At 47.9% G+C, this 21,338-nt stretch overlaps 7 protein-coding genes across 7 annotated transcripts, besides 4 other annotated features; 1 reads left to right on the top strand and 6 right to left on the bottom strand.

Moving 5' to 3' along the window:
- Positions 1-10,381: part of a sequence feature (contig 1.116 2262..56802(1)) that runs on past the window's edge.
- Positions 17-60: a sequence feature (Short protein (ANIA_11536, CBF71836.1) was converted to a misc_feature.).
- ANIA_10869 (protein kinase family protein) lies at positions 1,641-3,836 on the bottom strand (the record flags this gene model as incomplete). Its single annotated transcript, XM_050611154.1, has 2 exons — positions 2,764-3,836; positions 1,641-2,693 (listed from the first exon to the last, which is right to left on the bottom strand). The coding sequence occupies exons 1-2, from the start codon at positions 3,571-3,573 to the stop codon at positions 1,641-1,643; spliced, it is 1,863 nt and encodes a 620-aa protein (XP_050467207.1). The 5' UTR covers positions 3,574-3,836.
- ANIA_10870 (uncharacterized protein) lies at positions 3,870-6,078 on the bottom strand (the record flags this gene model as incomplete). Its single annotated transcript, XM_659471.2, has 9 exons — positions 5,788-6,078; positions 5,507-5,732; positions 5,137-5,450; positions 4,918-5,079; positions 4,762-4,877; positions 4,477-4,579; positions 4,358-4,382; positions 4,181-4,266; positions 3,870-4,064 (listed from the first exon to the last, which is right to left on the bottom strand). Exons 1-9 carry the CDS (start codon positions 5,974-5,976, stop codon positions 3,870-3,872), a joined length of 1,416 nt encoding a protein of 471 aa, XP_664563.2. The 5' UTR covers positions 5,977-6,078.
- ANIA_11535 (uncharacterized protein) lies at positions 8,644-8,910 on the bottom strand (the record flags this gene model as incomplete). The annotated part of the gene is made up of 2 exons (XM_050611153.1): positions 8,644-8,790; positions 8,854-8,910. The coding sequence occupies 2 exons, from the start codon at positions 8,908-8,910 to the stop codon at positions 8,644-8,646; spliced, it is 204 nt and encodes a 67-aa protein (XP_050467206.1).
- Positions 9,278-10,178, bottom strand: ANIA_06958 (uncharacterized protein; the record flags this gene model as incomplete). Its single annotated transcript, XM_659470.1, has 4 exons — positions 9,278-9,516; positions 9,600-9,672; positions 9,794-9,844; positions 9,924-10,178. 4 exons carry the CDS (start codon positions 10,176-10,178, stop codon positions 9,278-9,280), a joined length of 618 nt encoding a protein of 205 aa, XP_664562.1.
- Positions 10,382-20,211: a sequence feature (contig 1.181 831..10660(1)).
- ANIA_09441 (putative choline transport protein) lies at positions 11,798-13,539 on the bottom strand (the record flags this gene model as incomplete). The annotated part of the gene is made up of 3 exons (XM_863730.1): positions 11,798-12,633; positions 12,688-13,352; positions 13,412-13,539. 3 exons carry the CDS (start codon positions 13,537-13,539, stop codon positions 11,798-11,800), a joined length of 1,629 nt encoding a protein of 542 aa, XP_868823.1.
- Positions 14,096-14,941, top strand: ANIA_09440 (uncharacterized protein; the record flags this gene model as incomplete). Its single annotated transcript, XM_863729.1, has 4 exons — positions 14,096-14,129; positions 14,389-14,404; positions 14,440-14,732; positions 14,835-14,941. The coding sequence occupies 4 exons, from the start codon at positions 14,096-14,098 to the stop codon at positions 14,939-14,941; spliced, it is 450 nt and encodes a 149-aa protein (XP_868822.1).
- On the bottom strand, positions 16,863-18,155 carry ANIA_09439 (protein pelD; the record flags this gene model as incomplete). Its single annotated transcript, XM_863728.1, has 4 exons — positions 16,863-17,532; positions 17,586-17,711; positions 17,769-17,912; positions 17,962-18,155. 4 exons carry the CDS (start codon positions 18,153-18,155, stop codon positions 16,863-16,865), a joined length of 1,134 nt encoding a protein of 377 aa, XP_868821.1.
- Positions 20,212-21,338: part of a sequence feature (contig 1.115 2577..127320(1)) that runs on past the window's edge.

Here is a 21,338-nt window from a genome sequence, read left to right as displayed (position 1 = left end):
GCAGCTGTGTACTTACCCTAACCTGTACAGCGTCGGATCTTTATAAGAGAGTTGGAACATGGTGAGTTTTGTGCAAGGTGGCTCATACAGAGATCAGAGCCTAAATCCTGATTGACTTGGAATGACTGCTTGTAAAAGTCCCTGAAAACATACAGAGGATGAGATCTTTAATATTTGCAGCAACAGCAGAAGCAATATAGACTACATGATGTGTGATGAAAGGTTTTTAATCACAAGTTGGGGTAAGGGCATTAGCAGATGACTTCCTAGTTCTAGGCTGCGTCAGTTGGGCCGAGCCGAGCTGGCCAGTGGACGAACCCGACTGACGGTCTGCAACACGGCGCAGGGTCCTCTAGACGTGCTTTCTGGCGAGAACACGGCTTGTGTCACAGTAGAAAAAGCGCAATATCCAGCGTATTAATCAAGTGGGAGTTATAACACTGAGGTAGGGTAGTGCTTGAGTGCGGGAATGGTATGTAGATGTTAAACTAATCTTCGATGCCAGTTAGCTTGGACAATTATATATCTTCGAATCCCTGAAGGAAACCTACTTACCCTAGACAGGTGTGGCTCCAAACGGGGTCTTCCAGTATAACTTACGTGGAATCTACGTCCTGTGGGGGTTGGGTTACAAAGACTGTAAAGAGCTGGATAGAAGCACAACCAATGAGAATCTCTCAACAAGTCGTTCTATGGTCGATTCCAGTATACTTCGTGTATTCCTCTCATAATGATTAAAAATCGACAGGATCGAAAACTAGCGATCTAATTCTTGGATGACCGTCATCGCGTTTCCAATCCAAACTTCTTGTCAGTGCTGAGGTTTCGAGCAACCTTCTCACGCCTCTCCGATGACTGCCCCTTTACATATTCTCAGACAGCAACGGGGTCGGCGTTGCAGCTTCAGATTGGCTGCAAGGATGGAGAACCATGGGCGTAGTCAGTTAAAAACAATTTGATGGCCCCCAAGTACAGCAGCTGGGACCGAAGTGGACCCTAATACAGCCTGTGGGTTACCCGTCATGGGTCAGCCGTAATCAGTCGGGTTCAGATACCCTGTTTCAACCTGCAGGTTGGAGTAAGGGGCCAAACTTTAACTGTACAGAATAAGGTAAACCTCGGGTTAGAAAACAGTACAAACTTGCTATATATATCTAATACTCAGATGAACCAGTGATTTAATGCAGAGAAAATAGCCTGACCATGAGATCATCTACAGTATTAGTTCTTGACAGTTAACCGGTAGGCTACCCAAGAACCTGCGACAATTAGTGGGTACTTGGTACAAGCCCTGACCCTTAACGCTACCAGTGAGCACAAATCTTGACCTGTCACCCGTCACAGGTTTGTCATTGTCAAGGCTGAAATTTTAGCGACACCGTTATCAATCTCTATGTCCTTCAGCTGCGAGAATTCAACTTTCGAATATACATGTCTCTCGAACGCCGTCAAACAATAGAGACTAGTATATCTGGTTGTTGGTATATATAATAAGAGGAAACAGCTGAAGGTGATGGCGTGCTGTGACGACGTGATTGATAACGGTATTGAAAAGAAACTCTGAACAGATTGCGATGTCCTGATGGCGTGATATACTGAGAAGCACAGGGATGTAACTTGTATATTTGAGGTAGGGCGGGTTAGTTAGTTTGTCGACGGCCTTGCATATAATGGGCCCAACTGTGTCTTTTCGAGCGAGTAGAAACCCCTCGAGCTCTGCGTGTCTGCAGGACGATGGTTTCAGTGGGTAAAGCATTGCGATTGGGCTGGTCTGCTGCAGTTTGTGCACTGGTAGTACCAGGGTTGGGTGGCGGCTTAAGAAGATATCCTTCGTCTTCTTCAACTTGACTCATGAGTTCTCGGAGTTTCTTGCAAATATCAAGGGACGAGCTTCGATTTCCGGGCTCGATGATAATCATCTCAGCCATGACCAGATCTAGAATGTCGGACAACATATGAGAGCAGCGTGAGTTTTTCTTCAGTCGATCAACCCATGAAAAAACACATGGTTTCACCAAGTTCTTATTCTTGGAGTAGAAGAAATCGGCAGCAAGCTCAGGAAACTCTGTAGTGATCTCTTGTCTCTCTTCGGAAAATTCATTGATAGCGTTGCCTCCGAGCACCAGGTAGGTGACAAATTCCAAGAACAGGCAGCCAAGACTCCAGATATCAAATTTCCGGGAGATATGGCATCCGCGCTCGACGTCGGGGGGTGCATATGTTGGTGAAAACTTGATGCTTCTGGGGTCAACATTAGATCTAGAATTCCTGCTGCGAATGCTGGCCAGCCCTAGGTCTGCTATTTTTAGAATAGCGTCACCCTCGGACGGCTGGAAGTAAAGAATATTTGCAGCTTTAATATCACCGTGACGCCCGAAGCGGGTCTCGCCCGTAAAACGATTTGTGAATTCGTGGAAATGAGTCAAACCACTTGCCAGTCCGATCATTTGGCTTAGAGACCACTTGAGGGTGGAGGTGCTAAGTGCATCTGCAGGACAAGGATTGTTCTCCCAGTATTCCTTCAAACTACTATTGGCCCACGGGAACACCAGTTGGTATCTGCCGTCATGCCGGTAGGTGAAAAGAAGGTCGATAAGGTGGGGATGGTTCGATGGACCAAGGTCGCGATATACCGTTCGCTCAGATATGAAGTGCTCATAATTGCTCATCCGCTTGACTGCGATTGCTAGGGACTGATGTATTCACGAATGTGTAAGCAGCCTGTTGTATAAATCTACCCAAACAGCAAACGTTTAGACTCACCTCTTCGCCAGACTTATCGCCTAGCTTATGGTGGTCCGGATGAATATGTGCCTGGAAGACTTCTCCATATCCACCCGCCGTAACAGTTTTCGAGGATGAGGCTGTATCCTTCTTTGTAAAAGGAAGAACATGCATATCGTCCAAATCATAGTGCTCACCCCTCCGGAAGACAGGGCTCAAGAACCGGTACTGCTTGTTCTCGAAATTTTCAAAAGACTTGCTGTCCCAGCCCTTCAACGCCTCGATCATGGTACCCTGCCTGGTGACGAGATAAACTCCAGACCTTCGCAGTCCGGACTTCTGTCTGAAGGGCAGGTGATCGTCTCCTATCTTCTCCCTCAGAAGCTGAATGATGTACTTTTCCTTGTCGGAGTTGATATATGCAAGTATTGCAGAGAGTTTCGCGGCAGTCTGCAAGATGTTCTCAGCATACCACGATATATACTCTACATCTAAGATATTCTTTTCCATTAATATGCCCTTGATGTTGTCGGCGACCAGGCGTTGCATGATAGGCATTGGAATAAATCGTCCCCCTCTGTCGCTGGTATAAATTCGCGAATCCTTGAGGCCCTGCTGAAGCCTCTTCAAGGCCCCGGGAGAGTCGTTGTTCTCCTGAATGAAATCAGAATTTCTTCCATCATCATTTGGCGGCGGAAGGTCACTGGCGTTAAGTGGAGTGGTAGCAGCTTGAGTATCAGGCAGACCAAGGCGATCACGGCGACGATCTCGGAACACATAGTTAGAAAGTCTCCGGAAGAAACGGGTCAAGGGCAAAAGGCCCCTCTGCAAGGCCTTGCGAAGCTTCATTTCATAATATGTATCGGTGCTGGCTCAAAATTACACTCAAAGAAAGAAAAGGATTCGCAGGAAGATACTCAGGACGGAGATAAGATAGAGAGCACTAAATAAGAGTCAAAGTGCCGGTTCGAAATAAATGAGAATAAGCATGCAGAGAAAGGCTGAAAGAGCGACACACAGTGGTTATAGTGAGTTTGGGAAGAGGGATTGTTTTCAAGACCTAAAGTGCATCATCCTATGTGCTGCGAAATGAGCAGAAAAGGCCGCAAAGGCAGAAAAAACAGAAAATAAAAAGAAAAAGACCTTTAAGAGCCAAGAGTAATGAGAGCCTTACGTACTGTATTAGGGGAGAGATGGGAGAAGTAAGAATAAGTCAACGAGAATAAGAAAAAAGACCCTTCTCCTAAGCCACCCTTGTGCTCTGCCCCAACAAGTCCCGCCGCCAAATATGTCGCAGTCATAGTCATCGACAGTTCGTCGCAAAAGCCGCGGTGTTGCAGCTATGCAAGGATATCGACAAGGGTCATGACCAGAGTTTTCCCTAAACAGGAAATGGCGAGGCTGCGTGGGGTAACCCAGGCCACAACTTGAACTTAGGCGGACGTTGGTGACTTACGCGATCGCAGTAGCCTCCTCTGCTTTGGGACTGCGCCTTCTGAGCAGCCTCCTCAGTCGCTGCTTGGTGAGACCGGCAGAAGGGAGCTGGGTATACTCATATCGCACCCACACCCCCCAACAAAGAACCACAAATGCCGTCAGCGGCACGGCCACAGCCACCATCACCCAGACGTACTTGGAGATCTGGAGGTCCCCACCCTCTGTTTGGACAAACTGGGTAGAGAAGAAGTTCTAAGTGACTATCAGTCAAGGCACTCAAGGCGCCCAGGGCAGAATCGGCAACGGATGACATACCTCTACCATAGTAGTAGGCAGGAAAATCAGCCCAATCAGAATCAGGAGCTTTACCGCTGTGGCGTCCTGAACAGTGCGCATCTGATACAGACTAGTCAGCCACCTGTTCAATTTTTCATGATGGGAATCATGCCGTAAGTTGTTTGATCACGACGCTTTCTTCGTTGGATGCTTTAGCCAGTTCTCTCAAAGCCCGCACCTCTTCATACCCTAACAGATCTGATAGCTATAGATTGAGCAAAGTCAGCCAATACCGCTCGACATGCCAGGAAAAAGGAGTCTTACAAGATTTTGGACAGACTGTACTCGGCTCTGTAGAGCTTTGGCCCGTTCTTGGTAGTTTTGAGCCTCCAGCGCGAGATCTTCCAACCTATCTGCCACTCTCCTGCAAGAACACTTAACTATAGGGGGACATCTTAGAGAGCAATGCCTTTGGCATACTCTCTTTATTTGGCGTATTGTTCCGACCTTGGTATGAAGAATTACAAGCATGTCGGTGATCTGGAACTCGATTCGCTTCAGGCTCTGTCTATCTTCCGCGTTGAAATTAAGAGGCCTGCTTTCTTGTGTGACATTTAACGGTATCGCCATAATGCGGGCCGACTAATAGAGACGGTCAGTCTATTGTTCTTTACTAGCATCAATCACAACATCACGAACCTTCATCTTCAGCTGCTCTTCCAGCCAGCACATATAGTCTACCCAACCAGCAAGGCTCTCAGCCACTAGACACTCATGGGCCGAGAAGGCCAATGTCCCAATATCGGCATTGTCGGACGTCTTCCCGGCGAGGCTTTGCAAGAACTCATTCTCAGCTTCACGCGATGGAGTCAGGAGCAAGAGCATTGACGCAGGGCCTTTTGCCTTCCCACGCCCAAATACGAACTTCTGGTAAACCCCTGTTTGACGAAAGGACCAGGGACACTCTAATGGACCTCTGCCGTTCACCTCCGCTCGTCGTAGAACGTAAGTCACTTCTTTACATAGTTAGAATGCTTATCCTCCTATTGATAGAGTTCTGGCGACCAACCCTGAGTATCAGCTGACTCTGATCTCGACTCGCACACTTGAAGTGTCGGAAAGCTATATTCGTTCTCGAACCGCTTCCAGCCAAACGTAAGGATGACCTTCCATATCTCTGGAAACACATTGTGAAGCTTCAACAGCAGGTCAAAGAGGGAGCGGGAGATATCCAGCGGCATCCAAGAGCGTTCACGCCGAATGGTGTAGATATACGTCCCCTCGCTGGAAGTTTCCTTCCTACCGTGAGCGAGACTTACCCATACCTCAGCACATAAGTAGGAAACTTACGGCCCTGGCCAGCTTCTCAAGCTCAGTTTCACTGTTGATTATCACCCGCGGCCTAGATTCGAGGGTCCATTTGCCTAAACCTTGGTTGACTTTATCGATGACCAGAAGCTCAAGCTGGGGACGATTCTCCGTGACTTGAAACAACTTCGTCGTATGCCGATTCACCTTTTCCAGCATATGGCGATTCATGGCAGGCTGTTTAATGGTAGAGTGGAGCTTCGGTACCAGCTATCAAGGTAAGAGAATACATTAATGTATGCAGATGAGGATATACGGCGTAGACTAGTTGTTAATTCAAGAACATCTTTTTCCAAACCTTACCTAAACAAAGAAATCGCCGCTTGTTCTTCTTGTCCTAAATGTATAAGCAATATTTTAGACTTGCACTAAAACTGCTACTGTTCTCCCAAGGCTTTGGGCATTGTCGCCCTCCAACCCCTCTTTTTGGCCGCCTTGCAGGAAGGCGCAGCGCCGAGAATTTAGCACTGGTTTACAAAGCCGTGAGCAATTCAGAAGGCCTCCACGATCACTTCAACAGGAGGTATAATGAAAAAGCGAGACGAGCCTCTTTGTTGGCTCTTTCTTGGCCAATTCATGGTGCCAAACACAAAGTGGAGAGCCCCCTTGCGCCTCCCAATGTTGCAAACAAATGCAATTTCATCTTACCCGGCCAACAGTGTGTCCAGTGCGCCAAACACGAGATGTATCACCCTCTCTAGTTGGCTTTGATGCAGATCTCTTGATTGTGTTCGAAGAAGTGCATTAGCCCACGTTTACTCTAACCTAGCGGTCTGTAAAGCAGAAGAGTGATTTCCTGTTGCGTTACGGCACTCCGCGATCCCACAAACGGTATAAGGTCAAAAAAGGGCATATGAAATCCTCAGTATCGCTCATACCCAAAGTGGGATTATTTACAGGCGCAATATCAATGGCCATAAAAGCAAAAGTGGCCTTCTCAGGAGCCGCCGAAACGCCAGCACCATTACTAGAACCATGATCCCTTTGACTCCTACCGTGCACTAGTATCGCCTGCGGCATGTATCGATCTGCGCCTCCAGCTGGAGAAACCTGTTAGTCAAAGTTGCAGGTTCTCGAATAAGAGAACAAACACACACCTCCGTTAAGTTGCAAGAGTCGGTGTCGCCGTAGCCCACATACCAAACAATGTACTGGTCTCGACGCAACTGCAGAGAGGAAAAAAATTGCACGTCAGGAGCGAACTGAGGAGGGGATGGTGAGGTTGTATCATACGTCGACTCGAAAATTCGACGCGCCGAACTGTTTTCGGAGCATGAGAATTAACTTGCTGGGGTCTATGTAGCCGCCGTCGTCGCGGTGCGGAATTGGGTGCGAAAGGCGGCTACAGGGCTGGTCCATGAAGTAGTTGTATTCGAGAAGGTATGAGCCAAGGGTCTAAAAGCTTAGGGCTTGCGAGCGAAAAGGTTGTATATATTTGCAGTGACGGTAATAGAGGTAAATATATATAATTTGTGTAGAGATATGGTGCTAAAGGGGTGGCTCATGGTTTAAAGCGTCGTATTAAATGTCTGAGCCTGAGGGGTTGTGCGCGAGTCGCCGCAATAGCACCAATCTTTCCAGTCACAGGCTACAGCCTCAGAACACTGTATCACAGCATATATATATATTATTGGATAAAGAGAATAGCACCGTCCCTAAACATGCTCGGGAATTCGGCTAAGCGGTCACTGGTCGTCGGTTTTGCGACAGGATTCGAGTTCAGCCTGTGATCACCCTCTAAGTCAGCGCTAGGCGGCAAGGTCGAACAGGGAGTAGGACCAGAACCATTATGAGAGCCACAAGATGAACAGTAATCATGACCATTATCCAAGTGGTAAGGGGAAAAGTAATCAAGGCAGCGTATCTTTGGCTTTCAGCGACAGGGATGAACTTATATCTGTAAGAGCCGAGGGCACCTTCAGGTAGTATTCGCCACAACTGGTCTGGAGACTTTACGTTAGAGGCGATGAACTATCTTCGGCTAGTGCAACGAAACGAGAAAGATAAAAAAAAGAAACAAAAAAAAGGAAAAAAAGAAAAAGAAAAGCAACAGAATAATGCAGCCCTGTTTCATAATTGGCCGTGCGACAGAGGTAACAAGCAGGCCTAGTCCAGAGTCGGGCAATTGCGGCCAAAGAGCTGGCGAGTTTTCCGTTGAAGTTGGGCTAGAAGGATAGTGCAGCATGATATGGCACTGGCATGGTACACGTTCAAAGACCATGAAATGAGAGCACTATACGGAGTACTCACACAGACCTCGAATCCCCCTAGTGGGAACCTCTTTTGCAACAATTCCAGCAGTTTCTGGTAAATCAGGTACCTTTTCGAAATAATTTGTTGCTCCTTTTCATGTCTCCGTCGAAAATAAGAGCATAAAAAACAATATAACTTAGGGTAGACCCCGTGGGCGCTGTAAACGGGGGACGCGTGCGTATACAAGACAGCTGGGGTAGATACCCGAGGACCACGTCTATCTGCCAATGCTAGCTATCTCATCCATATATATATGATGGTAACACATTTGAGCCTCGTCCTCTTTTATGGAACTGTTTTCAATGAATGCCCAACAACCCCATTGACTTTTATCGGCTTTATTGTCAGACGCAACACTGATCGCGATGCTGAGAAGGCCAGATCTATTCTGCGTGGGGAGCGCGAGTCACCAGGACACAGATCCCTGCACTCTAACAACTCAGTTAGCCTCAACGATACTGAATCGCGAGAGTCAAGCAGCAATGCTTTCATGTGTTTGGATGAAGGCTGCAGCTTCTGTCACTATCATAATCCTTTACACGACTCCGATGCATGACGGGCGAGTGCGGTGCCCTCTGCCCACCATCAAGACACTTGGTAGACGACCATACAGTGTCCATATAAGTTGCTGCAGTCTCCAAAGTAGTTGATTGCTCTGAGCGGACGGACGCTCTGCAACTGTTCCATGGGAGCTTCCAGGGATCCGGGGCGGTGGAAGGGGACGGGATGGACCTGGAATATAATTCCCTTCCTTATATCACCCAGGGCTTTGGGTCCAGGACTAGACCTACTTACTATTGGTGATTTAGATTTAAGGAAGTAAGAACCCGATTCGCCTTCGTATAGAGTCATTATGAAGACAGATCAAACTATACAGAACGTGAGGATATTGGGCTAGGAAAAGTATTGTATTTCACTCAGCCTCGTATACGCCTGCGAGCTGATAACCTCGCAAACACAGCTAAAATCGAAGAGCTTGGGTGTTTAGTCCTCCGTAGGGTGGAATATATTGCCACCCATACTGCAGGTAATGCCTCTTACGTGGCCTAACTGATATTCACAACAGCAATGAATGCATAGATAGCTGTCGGGTTAGGTTTTTTGTAGGATCGACGCATATGAGTTAGATTTCTTTTTTTTTTCTTTGACTCTCTATCAAGGCCAGCACACAAGGAGGGCCAATCGCCTATTGAGCACCCTTGTACCAAGTCGTATGACCTCATGGAAATGCACTGTCTCGCCTTTCTGTCGATCTGCTTACTCCACATGTTCTACCAACTGCGAATCGTTCTTCCCGAATATTTGCACCTCCGGCCTTGGCGTTCTTTCGCATCTCCTCGTCTTCATGCTGGATATATTTTAAGGGTTGCTTAACAGAGATGGCATCAGTATTTCTGATTGCGAGGAGAGTCGGGTCAGGCTGGTAGTATGCATTGAGGTCTTCCAGAGTCCGGTTTGCTGAATGGGTGATGTTAATATATAATCGTCAAATTAAATATCGTCCCAATGGCAGGGAAAGGTTATCGCAGCATTGCACTTACATATTTCTGCAAAGAAGAGGTATATAACCGGAATAAACGCGGTGTTGAAGATTTTCCACACAATCCTGAATTTCTACCCAATATTCTGGATACCGATGGGTGTGATTTCGATACGACAAAGATTGTGATCCTGCATAAACATCAGATACGTCTTTAAAGTAACAGGCCTTAAGCATAAGCCAGTATACACTAACCAAATCGTCGCCACCGCAACCGCCGCCGTCTTGGTCCGCATAGGCAGCGAACTAATCTCGGTTGGATTAAAGTCACGGCACAGCAAGCATTCCCAGGCCGAGGGAGTTGTAATATAGGAAGTAGACGCACTGAAGCAACCCAAAACCTGGACCCTGTCTCGCCACCCATCTCCGAAAACTGCAGCAGTATCATGATAACGAAAAGCACAGAAATTGCGCAGCTGTTGTAGACAACATCAGCCCGCCGCATCCCCACTTCTCCACGAGCGGAGCAGCCATTGCCGTGAAGCAAAATACGAGACAGATTTGCAAGCCTGAGCAGTCTAGCGGCGCGGTTCGTTAGCCGGAATAGACTTATTGGTAACGTCGGCAGGTAGTAATACATGCTGCTGATGTCTTCAAACTGCTGCCGACTCCGTGTAGGTCTTCGTTGTGGCATTGCCTGGGTGAAACATCATTTCTCAGGGCCAGTAATTTGGACGATATCATGAATGAAAGGTCGAAAAAACAGTATTTGTAAGAGGGTGATCTTGTTGCTCTCTTCAGGATGTCTTACCAAACATCGGAGTAACTCTTATAACCGAAGCATTCCTTGATATTTACTACTATTGCCTCTGTTAAGCTGCTCTGATTTAATGCGCGAGATAGGCAGAAACTGTCGCTGCGGGCGTGATGGTTGCTCATGTGAAGCTTAATATCTTTGAAGGGGCCGTCAGTTGCGAACAAGCACTCGATATTAATAGTCGGCAATGTACTGTCAGGGCGATTGCATGAATACCTCTTCTGCTATATGAGACACCCTATGTTGGTAAATCGGAGACCTTGCTTACCTTGATATGTTCACATTGGCACATCTAACAACTCCTGCCCATATGCCACGAACACAAGGTCCACTGCCTTGTTCCTCATGGAGGCCCTAGTGAGGTGTACGCCACTTTTCAAGGCAAACTCTATTTTCCCCTTCGACAAGAGGCTGGCCTGTCCCGAAGAGGCAGCCGGCGCTTGCAGAGCCCCCTTTTTACCCACCAAGCAAATCCAAACTCCTTCCCAAGCCCTCAATTTGAGTGCGAGGTGGCCAAATCAGCCTCTAACTGGGCGATGTAGGCTCCGGTATCCAAAGTACAAGGCAGGAACCAGGGCTATTTTTGCGAGAGAGAAGAGTGCGACGTATGAGGAACACTGTAAGTTGGTGTATTTAAGCTTTGAGCCGTGTGGGGTGCCCAATGACCCCAGAATCTGGACGGATGAGGAAAAAGAGTTGCGAGAAGCTCGGAGGGTTCTCTGGAGAATCATATTGGGTATGCGGTTGAGATGAGGACGAGGGCCAGTTTACCCAGCCCGAAATGATCTCAGCACTTCGCCGGCCTAACACGATATGCTGTAATCTGTCTAGCCACACCCAATTGGCTTCACCCTCTATAACAACCCCCTAGGCATCCTAATGTGTGTCAGCGAGGAGTACAACGAAGGCGCGCACCCATCAAACCGGAGGACTGCATCGTAGCGCGAGGCCATCTTGGCAACGTGCTCGTTGTACTATTTCACAGGGTGCATCATGCCGTCGATGTTCTGATACTACCAGAATGGACGACACGATAAGCTCCCAGTCTACACGCAGAGGCCCGAGAACTGTATCAACGTGCGGTTTGGGTATGGTTCGTTCCGGTATGATCGGTATTTTGCGTCGAAGAGGGAGTTGGAGAAGACGAAGAGTTGGTATTTTCTAGAGGCTTGTACCTCCTGAAACTATGTGGAATAGTGTGTTTGGAAGCCAATGGCTATATCATGCGAATCTGCAGAGCGGACACTTTGCGGCGCTAGAGTGCCCGCAGCATATTGTTTGGAACCTGACAAAGCTGGCAACGCGGGAATGATCAAGGTAGTTACCACGTGTGCCTCAAGGGAACGGCTAGCCTAGGCTCTGGTCTGCGCATGGGCGAGAGAAGTTAACTCCCGAGTCTCAGCTGTTTGCAAGCACTTCGTTGGTATAATCTATACTATAGCTTATTCCCTCGTCCCAACCCCCTCGCCCAAGACCCCAACCTCCTCGGCAACCCTCTCCGTCTCTTCATGAGCAATCTTTTCCGCAGCTTCGATACTATACACCGGGCCCTGATACTCTCTCATCCCCCGCACAGTCCACCAAGCCAGCACAATCGTCATTAAACCTACGGTAATGACACTAGTATAATTCATATTCTGCACCGTCACGGGCAACGTAAACGGGAAGCAGAAGAACACCACCGTCACAGCGATATACACCACCGCGAGCACGTTCACAATGAATCCCCAGCTTCGGGTCATGCGGAAGGGCCCGAAAATGACGCGGCCTCGACCGCTTAGCAGGTGGGGGAGAATCGCGCCGGCGTACGAAAGCGTGCTGAGTACGATGAAGGAGCTGATCAATGCCTGAAAAGCCGTCGTGCTTCCTCCATAGATGCACCCTAGGCACGTCACCATGGTTGTCATCGCGACAGTTGCGTTAACGGGTGCATCAAGGGTAGGATGGACCTTTGCAAGGAACGGCGCAAAGGGGGTAGCGTTGTCACGTGCGAGGGACCACCACATGCGGCCGCCTGTCGTGAGGGTGCCGATTAGGGTTGGAAAGGTTGCGAGGAACATTAGTGCGACGAGGCCGACTGCGCCGGCGGTGGAGCCTGTCGCTTGCAGGTAGATTTCGGCGGTGGGGAAGTTGAGTGCGCTGTTGAAGACGGCGTCGATGTCATTTATGCTGTAAAAAAGAGCGATAAGATAGATGAATGCTGTGCTGAATGCTGTGAGGAGTTGGAGCATTATTCCTTGCGGGACTTTCCGTTCGGGCTGCGGCACTGGATGCCACCCTGTTAGCATGCTATATCTATCCCATCATGGAGAATGCTACGGAAGAGCATTACCCTCTTCAGATAGATGGCTAATACAGTCTGGCGTCCCAACAGCAAAAGCCGCATTGAGCAGGCCACTCAGGAAACAAATGCCGTCAGACCACCCCCCCGTTTCATTATAATAAGTCCTCCACACCTGCTGGTTACTGGCCCACCGACCACGCGGCATAGCAGCGAGAACAATAATCGTAATGAACAAGCCACCCATCGACGAAATGAGCGCAATTCGATTCAACAGCGGGAGGAACCTATTCCCGCAGCAGACAATTCCGCAGCACATCCAGAGTACAATCTGGAAGACGATGAACGGCTGCCAGCTGTGCCATTCTACGTCGGGGTTACGCAGTAGATACATGGCTACTGCTTCGTTGCCTAGAATCGAACTCATCGATGCCGCGCTGAGTAGCCATGCGCAGGCATTCAGGTACCCTGTGAAGAAGCCCGCCGCGCGGCCGTACCGGCCTGCGACGACCGAGGACCAATGATAGACGCCGCCTGCCGAGGGGATGGCTGAGGCGAGCTCTGATAGCGAGGCTGAGATGAAGGCATAGAAGATGCTGACCACGATGAGGCCGTAGAGTACGGCCATTGGGCCGCCATTGTACAGCGCAGTAACGATTGTGCCTCCGGTTGCGGCCCACGAGCTGTTATTGACGACATTTAGATAGGTGACGTGTCTGGTATGCAGGGTGCAAGATGGAGAGATAGATAAAGGAAATCCAAAAAAATAGCTCACTTGGCAATAATAATCCCTAGACTCGTCAGACTGAACAGGCCAAATCCCCGTACCAGCTCTTGCTTGTGCCCTAGGGCTGCCTCCAGACGGACCTGGTCAACCTGGACCTGATCCTTTGCTGAGCTCATGACGAGGGTGCAATATACGGTCAAAAACGATATGGTAGGGGAGGGAAAGAAAGGGGGGTGAAAGAAGAGCTGAGACTGAGAGAAAAAGAAATGAGAGGGCAATCGCCTACAGACTGTCCCAGTCACTACAGTAATTAATGATCCCTGTTAGATTGCTTTAGTAACTTCTTAGCCCCAATCCCGATTACCACCTCGTTGCTTTCTGCCCCCACGTAGATGCATGATTAATTAATCAAGTATTCCTTTTACATTTTCTCTCCGATATCCATGGCTGAGGTCTCGGCAGCACCACGCGTCTTTTAAGGAGGGTTAGGGTTATATCTGCATTAATGAACCCCATTCCATCTCCCAGAAAAGGCGAGGACCTTTTATGTCTTATTAAAAGGACACTCAGAATATCTAACCATGCTTTTTCGGAGCCGAGGAGCGAAGGCAGTTCTCTCTTAACTCTTCTCTTGCCTTTTTTGGTAACCCAGACTCAGGTATGGAGGCCTGGAGAAACTCAAGTCCTATCAGACCAAAGTATTTGATTCCATTGGCCAATAGTCCACTCCAAATGCTCAAGGGCCCAGGCAAGACGTACACGCTTTGTATGGTCTGATAAAGGTGGCTTTCAAAGAGCTTTTTCTAGAATAGCCTTGTTCTCAAAGTGCTCGAGCAAGCACAGGCTCTCCACAGGGAAGACGAAGTTCTTCATAACTCAATTATGAGATAGCTTACGCGTACGTTCTGATGAAGAGATTAAGGCAATGATCTTCCCATGTCCTCGTCTGATAGCCTTGGACGCTGGCCAGAGGCTTTTAAGGAGTTGATCGCTCGCTTTTGCATGTATATTGTACTTGACGATAGGTAAATCCAGTATCTTGTAAGTCAAAATGCAATTCGACAATTACGACTTAGTCATTCAGAGCTTTGGCTGCTTTCAAATATCTCAGTCACCTCCAAGGGTGTCTCTGGAGGAGTGCTAGGCCTAGAAATAGCCATAATAGCGATAGCTCACCACCATGAATCTCAGGGGGATTGCTATATTAGAGCTCTTACTAGCTTCAAACCTAAGCTTAACCAGGAAAACGGTGCTATCAAGGCTTTACCGCTTCATTGGAATTGGTCCCACTGTTCTAACATTCTCACTAGGGTGTACCTACCGAGTGGACGCGTTTCTGCCGCCTACGGCATGTATTCTGTTCTACAAAGTACGTAGCGCCCGAACTCAGGATTTAACAACTGAGGCTGAGATTGATGCTGGCTGGCTCTTCAACTGGCTCGACACTATCATGCCCGGGATTTAAGGGTAGAGTGGGGACTGGGACCTGGAGGCCAGAATGTACTGGCGTCCTACTCGGACGAGCTCAATCTCACCGAGGAAACTGTGCCAAAATATTCTCAGTGGCGATTCCCTTGAAACTCAAGCCCGGATTCCTCATTCTATCTCGTTCGTCCATGAAAAAAGGTTACGACTTCTCATTGTCAGATATCATTCAGACCAACTCTTCTTCCGTTGCTCGCAGAACTTTTTCTCACTTGGATGTTTGCGTATATTGGATCTCTACCCAGCGATATATAGCTAGTGAGTGGATGGCAGAGTCCAGGGTACAGCCTGAGTACAGTGAGATTGATAACCTCCACATAAACATCTACTGTGTCAAGGAGAACCGAGTAACAAGTCCTACCATGAATCACTTCATCAACTGCAAATAGCCTATATACCCATCAGGCTTGTTAGCAGTCTCGACGCCATGTCTTGAAGGCCTCTGGTCTTCATACTGTACATATATATATCCCGTGGAGGGGTCAGGCATGAAGTCTACTTTCATGTCCTAAGACTTATTTAAGCTTCCAACCATCCAACAAGCGCTACCTATGACGTCCTGTGGTAAACTCGATCCCGTGGTCTTTACAATTGATCATCTACCATCCGTATCTGATCCGTGGTTTTAAGATATACTCCCGAGCCAACTGGCCTTCCACAACATCCCGAGTTTTTGCATGGACCGAAACAAAAAAAAAGAAAAAAAAGAGCAAATCCTTCAAAGAAGAAACTATAATCCACAACCCAGTAACTATAACAGCCCAAGTGTAAATCCAGCATTGTCCCTTCAGCTCATTGAGAAGCACTCCTTCGGTCACTAGTCTCGCAACGAAGAGACACTGTGGAGATGAGGCTCCACAGATCCGCACGCTGGCATTAGGGACAGAAAAATCTCTTCGCGCGACTTTTCAATCTCGCGCCTAGTGGTTAGGGAATGAATCCTACCCGCTTTCGTAGGCCTAGAAGATACTGATGGACGGTGGAACTGTGGTAGGATTCTGGATGCTTGACATACTTAGTATGCAATCGCTAGGCATCCTATCAATCGGTACTACGACAAGGTATTGATGGACCAGGAAGCAATTCGCTGTGTGGGTATACAAAACCACACATAAAAAAAAAAAAATTTGATGTGTACTCCTGCCCCTAAATCACTTCTCCGCCAGAGGAACATTTTACGAGACCAGATGGTCATTATTGCCTAGACTAGATTAATCTATGAAAATAGTGGGAGAGATATCAGATGCCAGAGGACCTATGCATATGTATCAGACCAAGCAGCCGGAAATTCCTATAAGCATGGCAAGGGTACCATTGAAATTTTCAATGCAGCCTTGGTAACTTATCTGCTAGTAGTCTTTGTCTCAAACAATACAGATCATTGTCAAATAAATTATCTCAAAGTACGAAGTTATCATTTCGTCACAAGATATATATCTTTGGGGAGCAGGGGGATAACCAAGCTGCCCATTTATCACACAGTCCAACCCTGATAGACAAATCATGTTGTATTTGGCGTCCCAGTCGCTAAAGCACAGAAACTGCATTGCGAATTTACAGCAAACGTCTTCCGAGGTCCCAAATGCATGGTCCTGCATTTGTGGTGATCATATATCAATAAATGTGACGTCCGCCTCGGTCGTTATGTCCAGCCCGTCGTAGCCCCCAGCATCGAAGACATGAAATAAATACCTAAATTCACAGAATCATATACCGAAATGGATGTGCTGAAACGCTTCACGCTGTGACAGGAACTAAATTTACCTCGGAGAACTATTTGCATTAAGTCAGAACCATCAGGCGTCTTCGATAAGCCTAAGTGTGTTCCCTGAATTGGGGGTTGAGTCTATATTGTCTATATAAGTATAAATTACAGCAAAAATTAAGATCGGCACGGCCCATCTGAAGAAAGAAAGAACATATACCGAGGCGCTCCTCAACGAGCCATGTTGAATTAATCAGAGCCCACATCCACCTCTGCTCTTCACACTTCAATCATGCAACCAGCGACCACTTAGAGCTTGCCCTGACCGGCATTGTTGGGCACGCTCTGCGCAGCACTATAAGCATCCGCAGAAGCCACGTTCTTGCCCTTGAAGTTAACAAGGAATCCCTCATCTGCCTGGTTGAAGGAGCCTGAGCTGCCAAAGGCATTGAGCTGACAGGTGTGTCCGAGGTAGGACGAGCAGACCTTGTTCGTGTTAGAATCGGGCGAGGTGAACAGGTTACCAGCCAAGCTGCTGCTCTCAACAGGGGCGTTGATGTTCTGGAAGACATTGCCCTCAGCGAGGACAGAGGAGCCAGCAGCAATCTCGAAGGCGTGGCCAGTCGAGTCGTACCAGTAGTTGTTGACGGCGTGGAGCAGCGTGTTACCGCCAACCTTCGGGCTGCGTCCACTGAAGTGGTGGATGTAGTTACCCTGCAGCGTGACCATGTCGTTGCTGCCGTCCAGGTACAGGCCCCAATAGTGATATCCGTCGCAGGTCGCGGAGTAGTCGGACACGCCATTGAAGTAGTTGTTGGAGATAGTCACGCGGTTGCAGGCGTTCGTGCCGAGCACGATGTGCTGGCGCGCGATGCGGGCGGTTGTGACGTGGTCAATCCAGACCATGTCGACGTCGTTCAGAGTGATAGCATCGCCGCCCCAGACGTACTGGGGATTGATGTCGGTAATGGCGATGTTCCTAGGGCGGTTAGGGCAGGTACATGAAACGGACTGGGGGTATAGGGGGCTTACTGGACGATGACGTTCTTAGCGCCGTTGACGATGCGGATACCCTTGCCCTTGATGACACCGGCAGTGCCTTGACCGATCAAACTCTTGTTGGACTTGACGGTAATGCCCAGCATACCGGCGGTATCGCTGCACGTCTGTAAGCAAGAGTTGATCAGCATGGAATGCCTCCAGACTGAAACGTACTAGGTGATTGTAGTCTGAGGAGCGTCAGGCTGGTAGTTGTCACACCAGCCGTCCTTGTTGATGGCGAGCTGGCAGCCAGAGGCTGTGCCCCAAGGAGAACATCCCTTGGCGGTGGTGGTGCCCTCGGTGCCGCGGAAATCAAAGCTATATCATTTGTTAGTCTCCCATAAATATCATCGCTTCGCAGACGTACGTCTTGGTCAAGACAATAACACGGGCCTCGTCGTCGCCCAGGTAAGAGACAAGCTCATCTGTGGTTGTGGGGTAGACAGGAGTCGCACTTCCACCACCAGTCACGCCCTTGGCGAAACCTTCAGCGGCACCCTGGACGCTAGTAGCGGCGGCAGTGGCTGCTGCGGCCAGCAAAGCAAACGCGGAAACCCTCATCGTAATTCGAGTCGATGTTGTTAACAGAGACTGAGGAAAATGATGTTGAGGATGATGATCCTTTCCACTGCGGGTGTGACAGCCATCTTTTATAGACGAACCTCACGCCATACAAGTTTATGAAATGGTGGAATAGCCGAGGATTTCCCTGTGGCGGATACTACAGATGCTTGGTATAGATTAAGTGATAACCAGTTTGGGTTTAGCTCTATCATCCTTAATCACAGCCGGAGATTGAAGGTTTCACTGGGCTGAAGAATGTCCCACCTGCTCTTTGGCTCGGTGAGCCGGGGTTAGCCAGGAGGATTTCATTTTCGCGACTAAATCCCTGTTCGCAGACTAAAATATGTAGAAACTGGTAGACATGATCATTGGTGACATTTGATTTGTGCTGTTGTCCCATAATCATCATCTGCCTGGCCCAATAATTAAGGCTATTTCGGATCCACTGCCCGCGCAGACCGATGCCAGATTGCCAGGTGAGTGAGATCATTCAAAATTTCGGCCGGAAGTGTGAAGAGCCAAATCCGATGGGAGCATTTATCAGGCCCAGGCTGAACCACATATAGCAAAGGGTTATACAAGCAATATCGACTTCTTTCTCTCTTAATGTGAATATGGTAGTGACGAGCGAATTTGTATTTTCTTAGATCTAACACTGGTCCTGATCTGCCTGAGGTCCATCTCGCGCAATATATCACCTGTGGAATTATTTTACACCATGGTTTGTTAGAGGTCGTCCTCTTGTGGTCTTAGCTAGCCCACCCGAGGAAATATCAGGAGTAGGGTCGAAAATATAATAGAAAGATTGTTTAACCCGAACGACCGTCTAAAGACGAATTTTCCGCTTATTAGGTCTTAGAAAACTGGGTCTAAGAAGCTAGAGTCGGCCGGCACTATCATATAATGTATACAAGAAGTCGGCGAGGCTTCTTATCGAGGAGACAGTATGGTGCCACGGCAAAATGTGTACTTCAGCGTTGACACCATATTTTAAGGTTCCTTCTATTTTATAGGCTTTTCGCTTGCGGCCGGATTCGACAGTGGCTTCATGGCCGTGATAGTGCATTGTACGAATTGCAGGCTTTGCACAGCGACCAGATTCCGCGGTGTTGTAGTTCCTAGCGATAGCCCCCTCAAGTAAATAGAAAATTGATGGAATGGAGGAGAAAATAAAACAAAACAAAGTAGAAGAATTGGAAAACTTCCACGAATTAGAGTGTAGTGATCCGCCCCCTAGGGAGCTCCAAGAAGCAGTGTTATTGGGGTCTCACAAATTGCGATCCAGGTTCGATTGAAAGTGGAAAAGTCAGGGATATAAATGGAGATTAGGGCAAAGGGACGTAGACCAGACAGCAAGTAAAGATTAGCATTTATTGTCTCTGTGAACAATGCTACGTGTTCTAAGATCATACAAACAATTGTTTGATTGGATGCAACCCGACCTTGACTTAGAGTATACTCCCAGTGTTCATCGCCACAGAATCAAAAGACTCCTAAGAAATGGTAGAGGGTAGATAAACCATCATAACAACACGAAGAGCACCATCCGGTACGCGGAAAAAGGAGTATACACTACTGGAGGTCTAGCTTTTGCAGATATTATCCAGCGAAAATTTTTAAAAGGTCCATTTATCAACCGAGCACTTGCAAGTCTCTTAAGGGTATTGCATATTGTCAGTTCCCCACCAGTGTCCACACTTGTTGGAACCAGTTTGGGTCTTCACTTTTCCGTTGCCGTTGCCTCGCTCACAAAATTTGTACGTTCGTTTCGTTTTGCAGCATTACAGACATTGGGTCGGCATTTATGGAACGATCCTAGAGGAAACAGTACCTGCCAGTAGGTATTTCTCGCAAATGTTTTCAAGTAACTGACAGCGGACTCGAGATTGATGATAAATAATGAAGCGGTGAGTATATTAAAAGGGGCTGTAGCTGAATCGTTATATAGGGCGTCTTAATATATATCTGCACACCAAGAAGCCTTAGTAATTAGAAGCTCAGGCAATGTCCTAAAGTATTAGCTCTAGAGCAGTAAGCTCTTTAGACAAATTACGACACCATACAAGTTGCTTATGTCACGGCCCTACTTCCATGATCATGAGCCAGCATAGATTACAGAGCTCATCCTGGACACGGTGCCTGGAACCAGTATTTGCGTAATTGGCCAGGTTCATTACGTACACTGGTGTATGCAATGAGCTGACTTTTGCCATCTCTGACTACCGACCAAATCAAGTTAAGCTTTGATCGCGAAGACATCCCACAATCGATCTCTTCATGTACATTATTCTCTTCTCTATGCTTAGAATTTCCAATATAAGCACCAGAATGGTCGTTTAGATGTTCTGAATGGCTTGCCGTCTCAGCTAAGACCAGGTGCTTTAACTGGAAGCTGTAAAGGCTTTAGAACCAGCGTGTTGTCACAGTGGGTAAAGAGATGCCTGATTCTGCTTGATTCCTGCCTGTAGAAAGTTTGCATATGCGGGAGCAGTGTTCAGCCGACGACTCTACTAGTATTCCGCTGATAGTGCAGCAGTCTGGGCTTTTGTGTCACTCCGCGGTCGCCATGACAGGCCTTAACATCCAAGTTGAACCTTGTGCAGATAACCAAAATAGCTGCAGATAAGCAATCAAGAATTAGGCACTCCTTTCCGGGAGATATTTTGCCGGTGGAACCATTAGGTTCAGCCGCTGCTTTTTGACTGACTTTGTCATGACCTTGTTATTGCGTTCATAGCAGTGTGAGAAGTGATGAATCTTCGTCTCATTGGGTGGCCCGTACAGCCGCCTATCTGGCTTCAAGTATGGATAAACGAGTTCGACTTCTAGGGGCAGGTACTGGAGGGCAGCATGCTCCGACAAGCAGGGTGAGTCAGGTGGTTCGTTCACCCTTGAAGATACGGCAGACTCCTGGGAGAAAACTGAAAGAACTGGGATTTCGTGTATGGAACTTTAACCCTGCCGGCAGATCTGGTTGAATATGTAAGTAGATTGAATGTTGCCGTATTGGCTATTGAGGACTGTCGGTTAATGGAGGATGCTGGTCAGGTGGCCCTGACTCCTGGCCTACCCTATGGGAAAGCCCTTGGGCGTCGGACAGAATAATAAACGATGTCATTAGCTGTGCTTCAGAAGGAAATTCAATCAATCGTACTTCATACTTTGATCAAACTCTTTGTG

The sequence above is a fragment of the Aspergillus nidulans genome, chromosome I, assembly GCF_000011425.1.
Source record: "Aspergillus nidulans FGSC A4 chromosome I".
Lineage (NCBI taxonomy): Eukaryota > Fungi > Ascomycota > Eurotiomycetes > Eurotiales > Aspergillaceae > Aspergillus > Aspergillus nidulans.
This window is presented reverse-complemented; position numbering and strand designations above follow the sequence as displayed.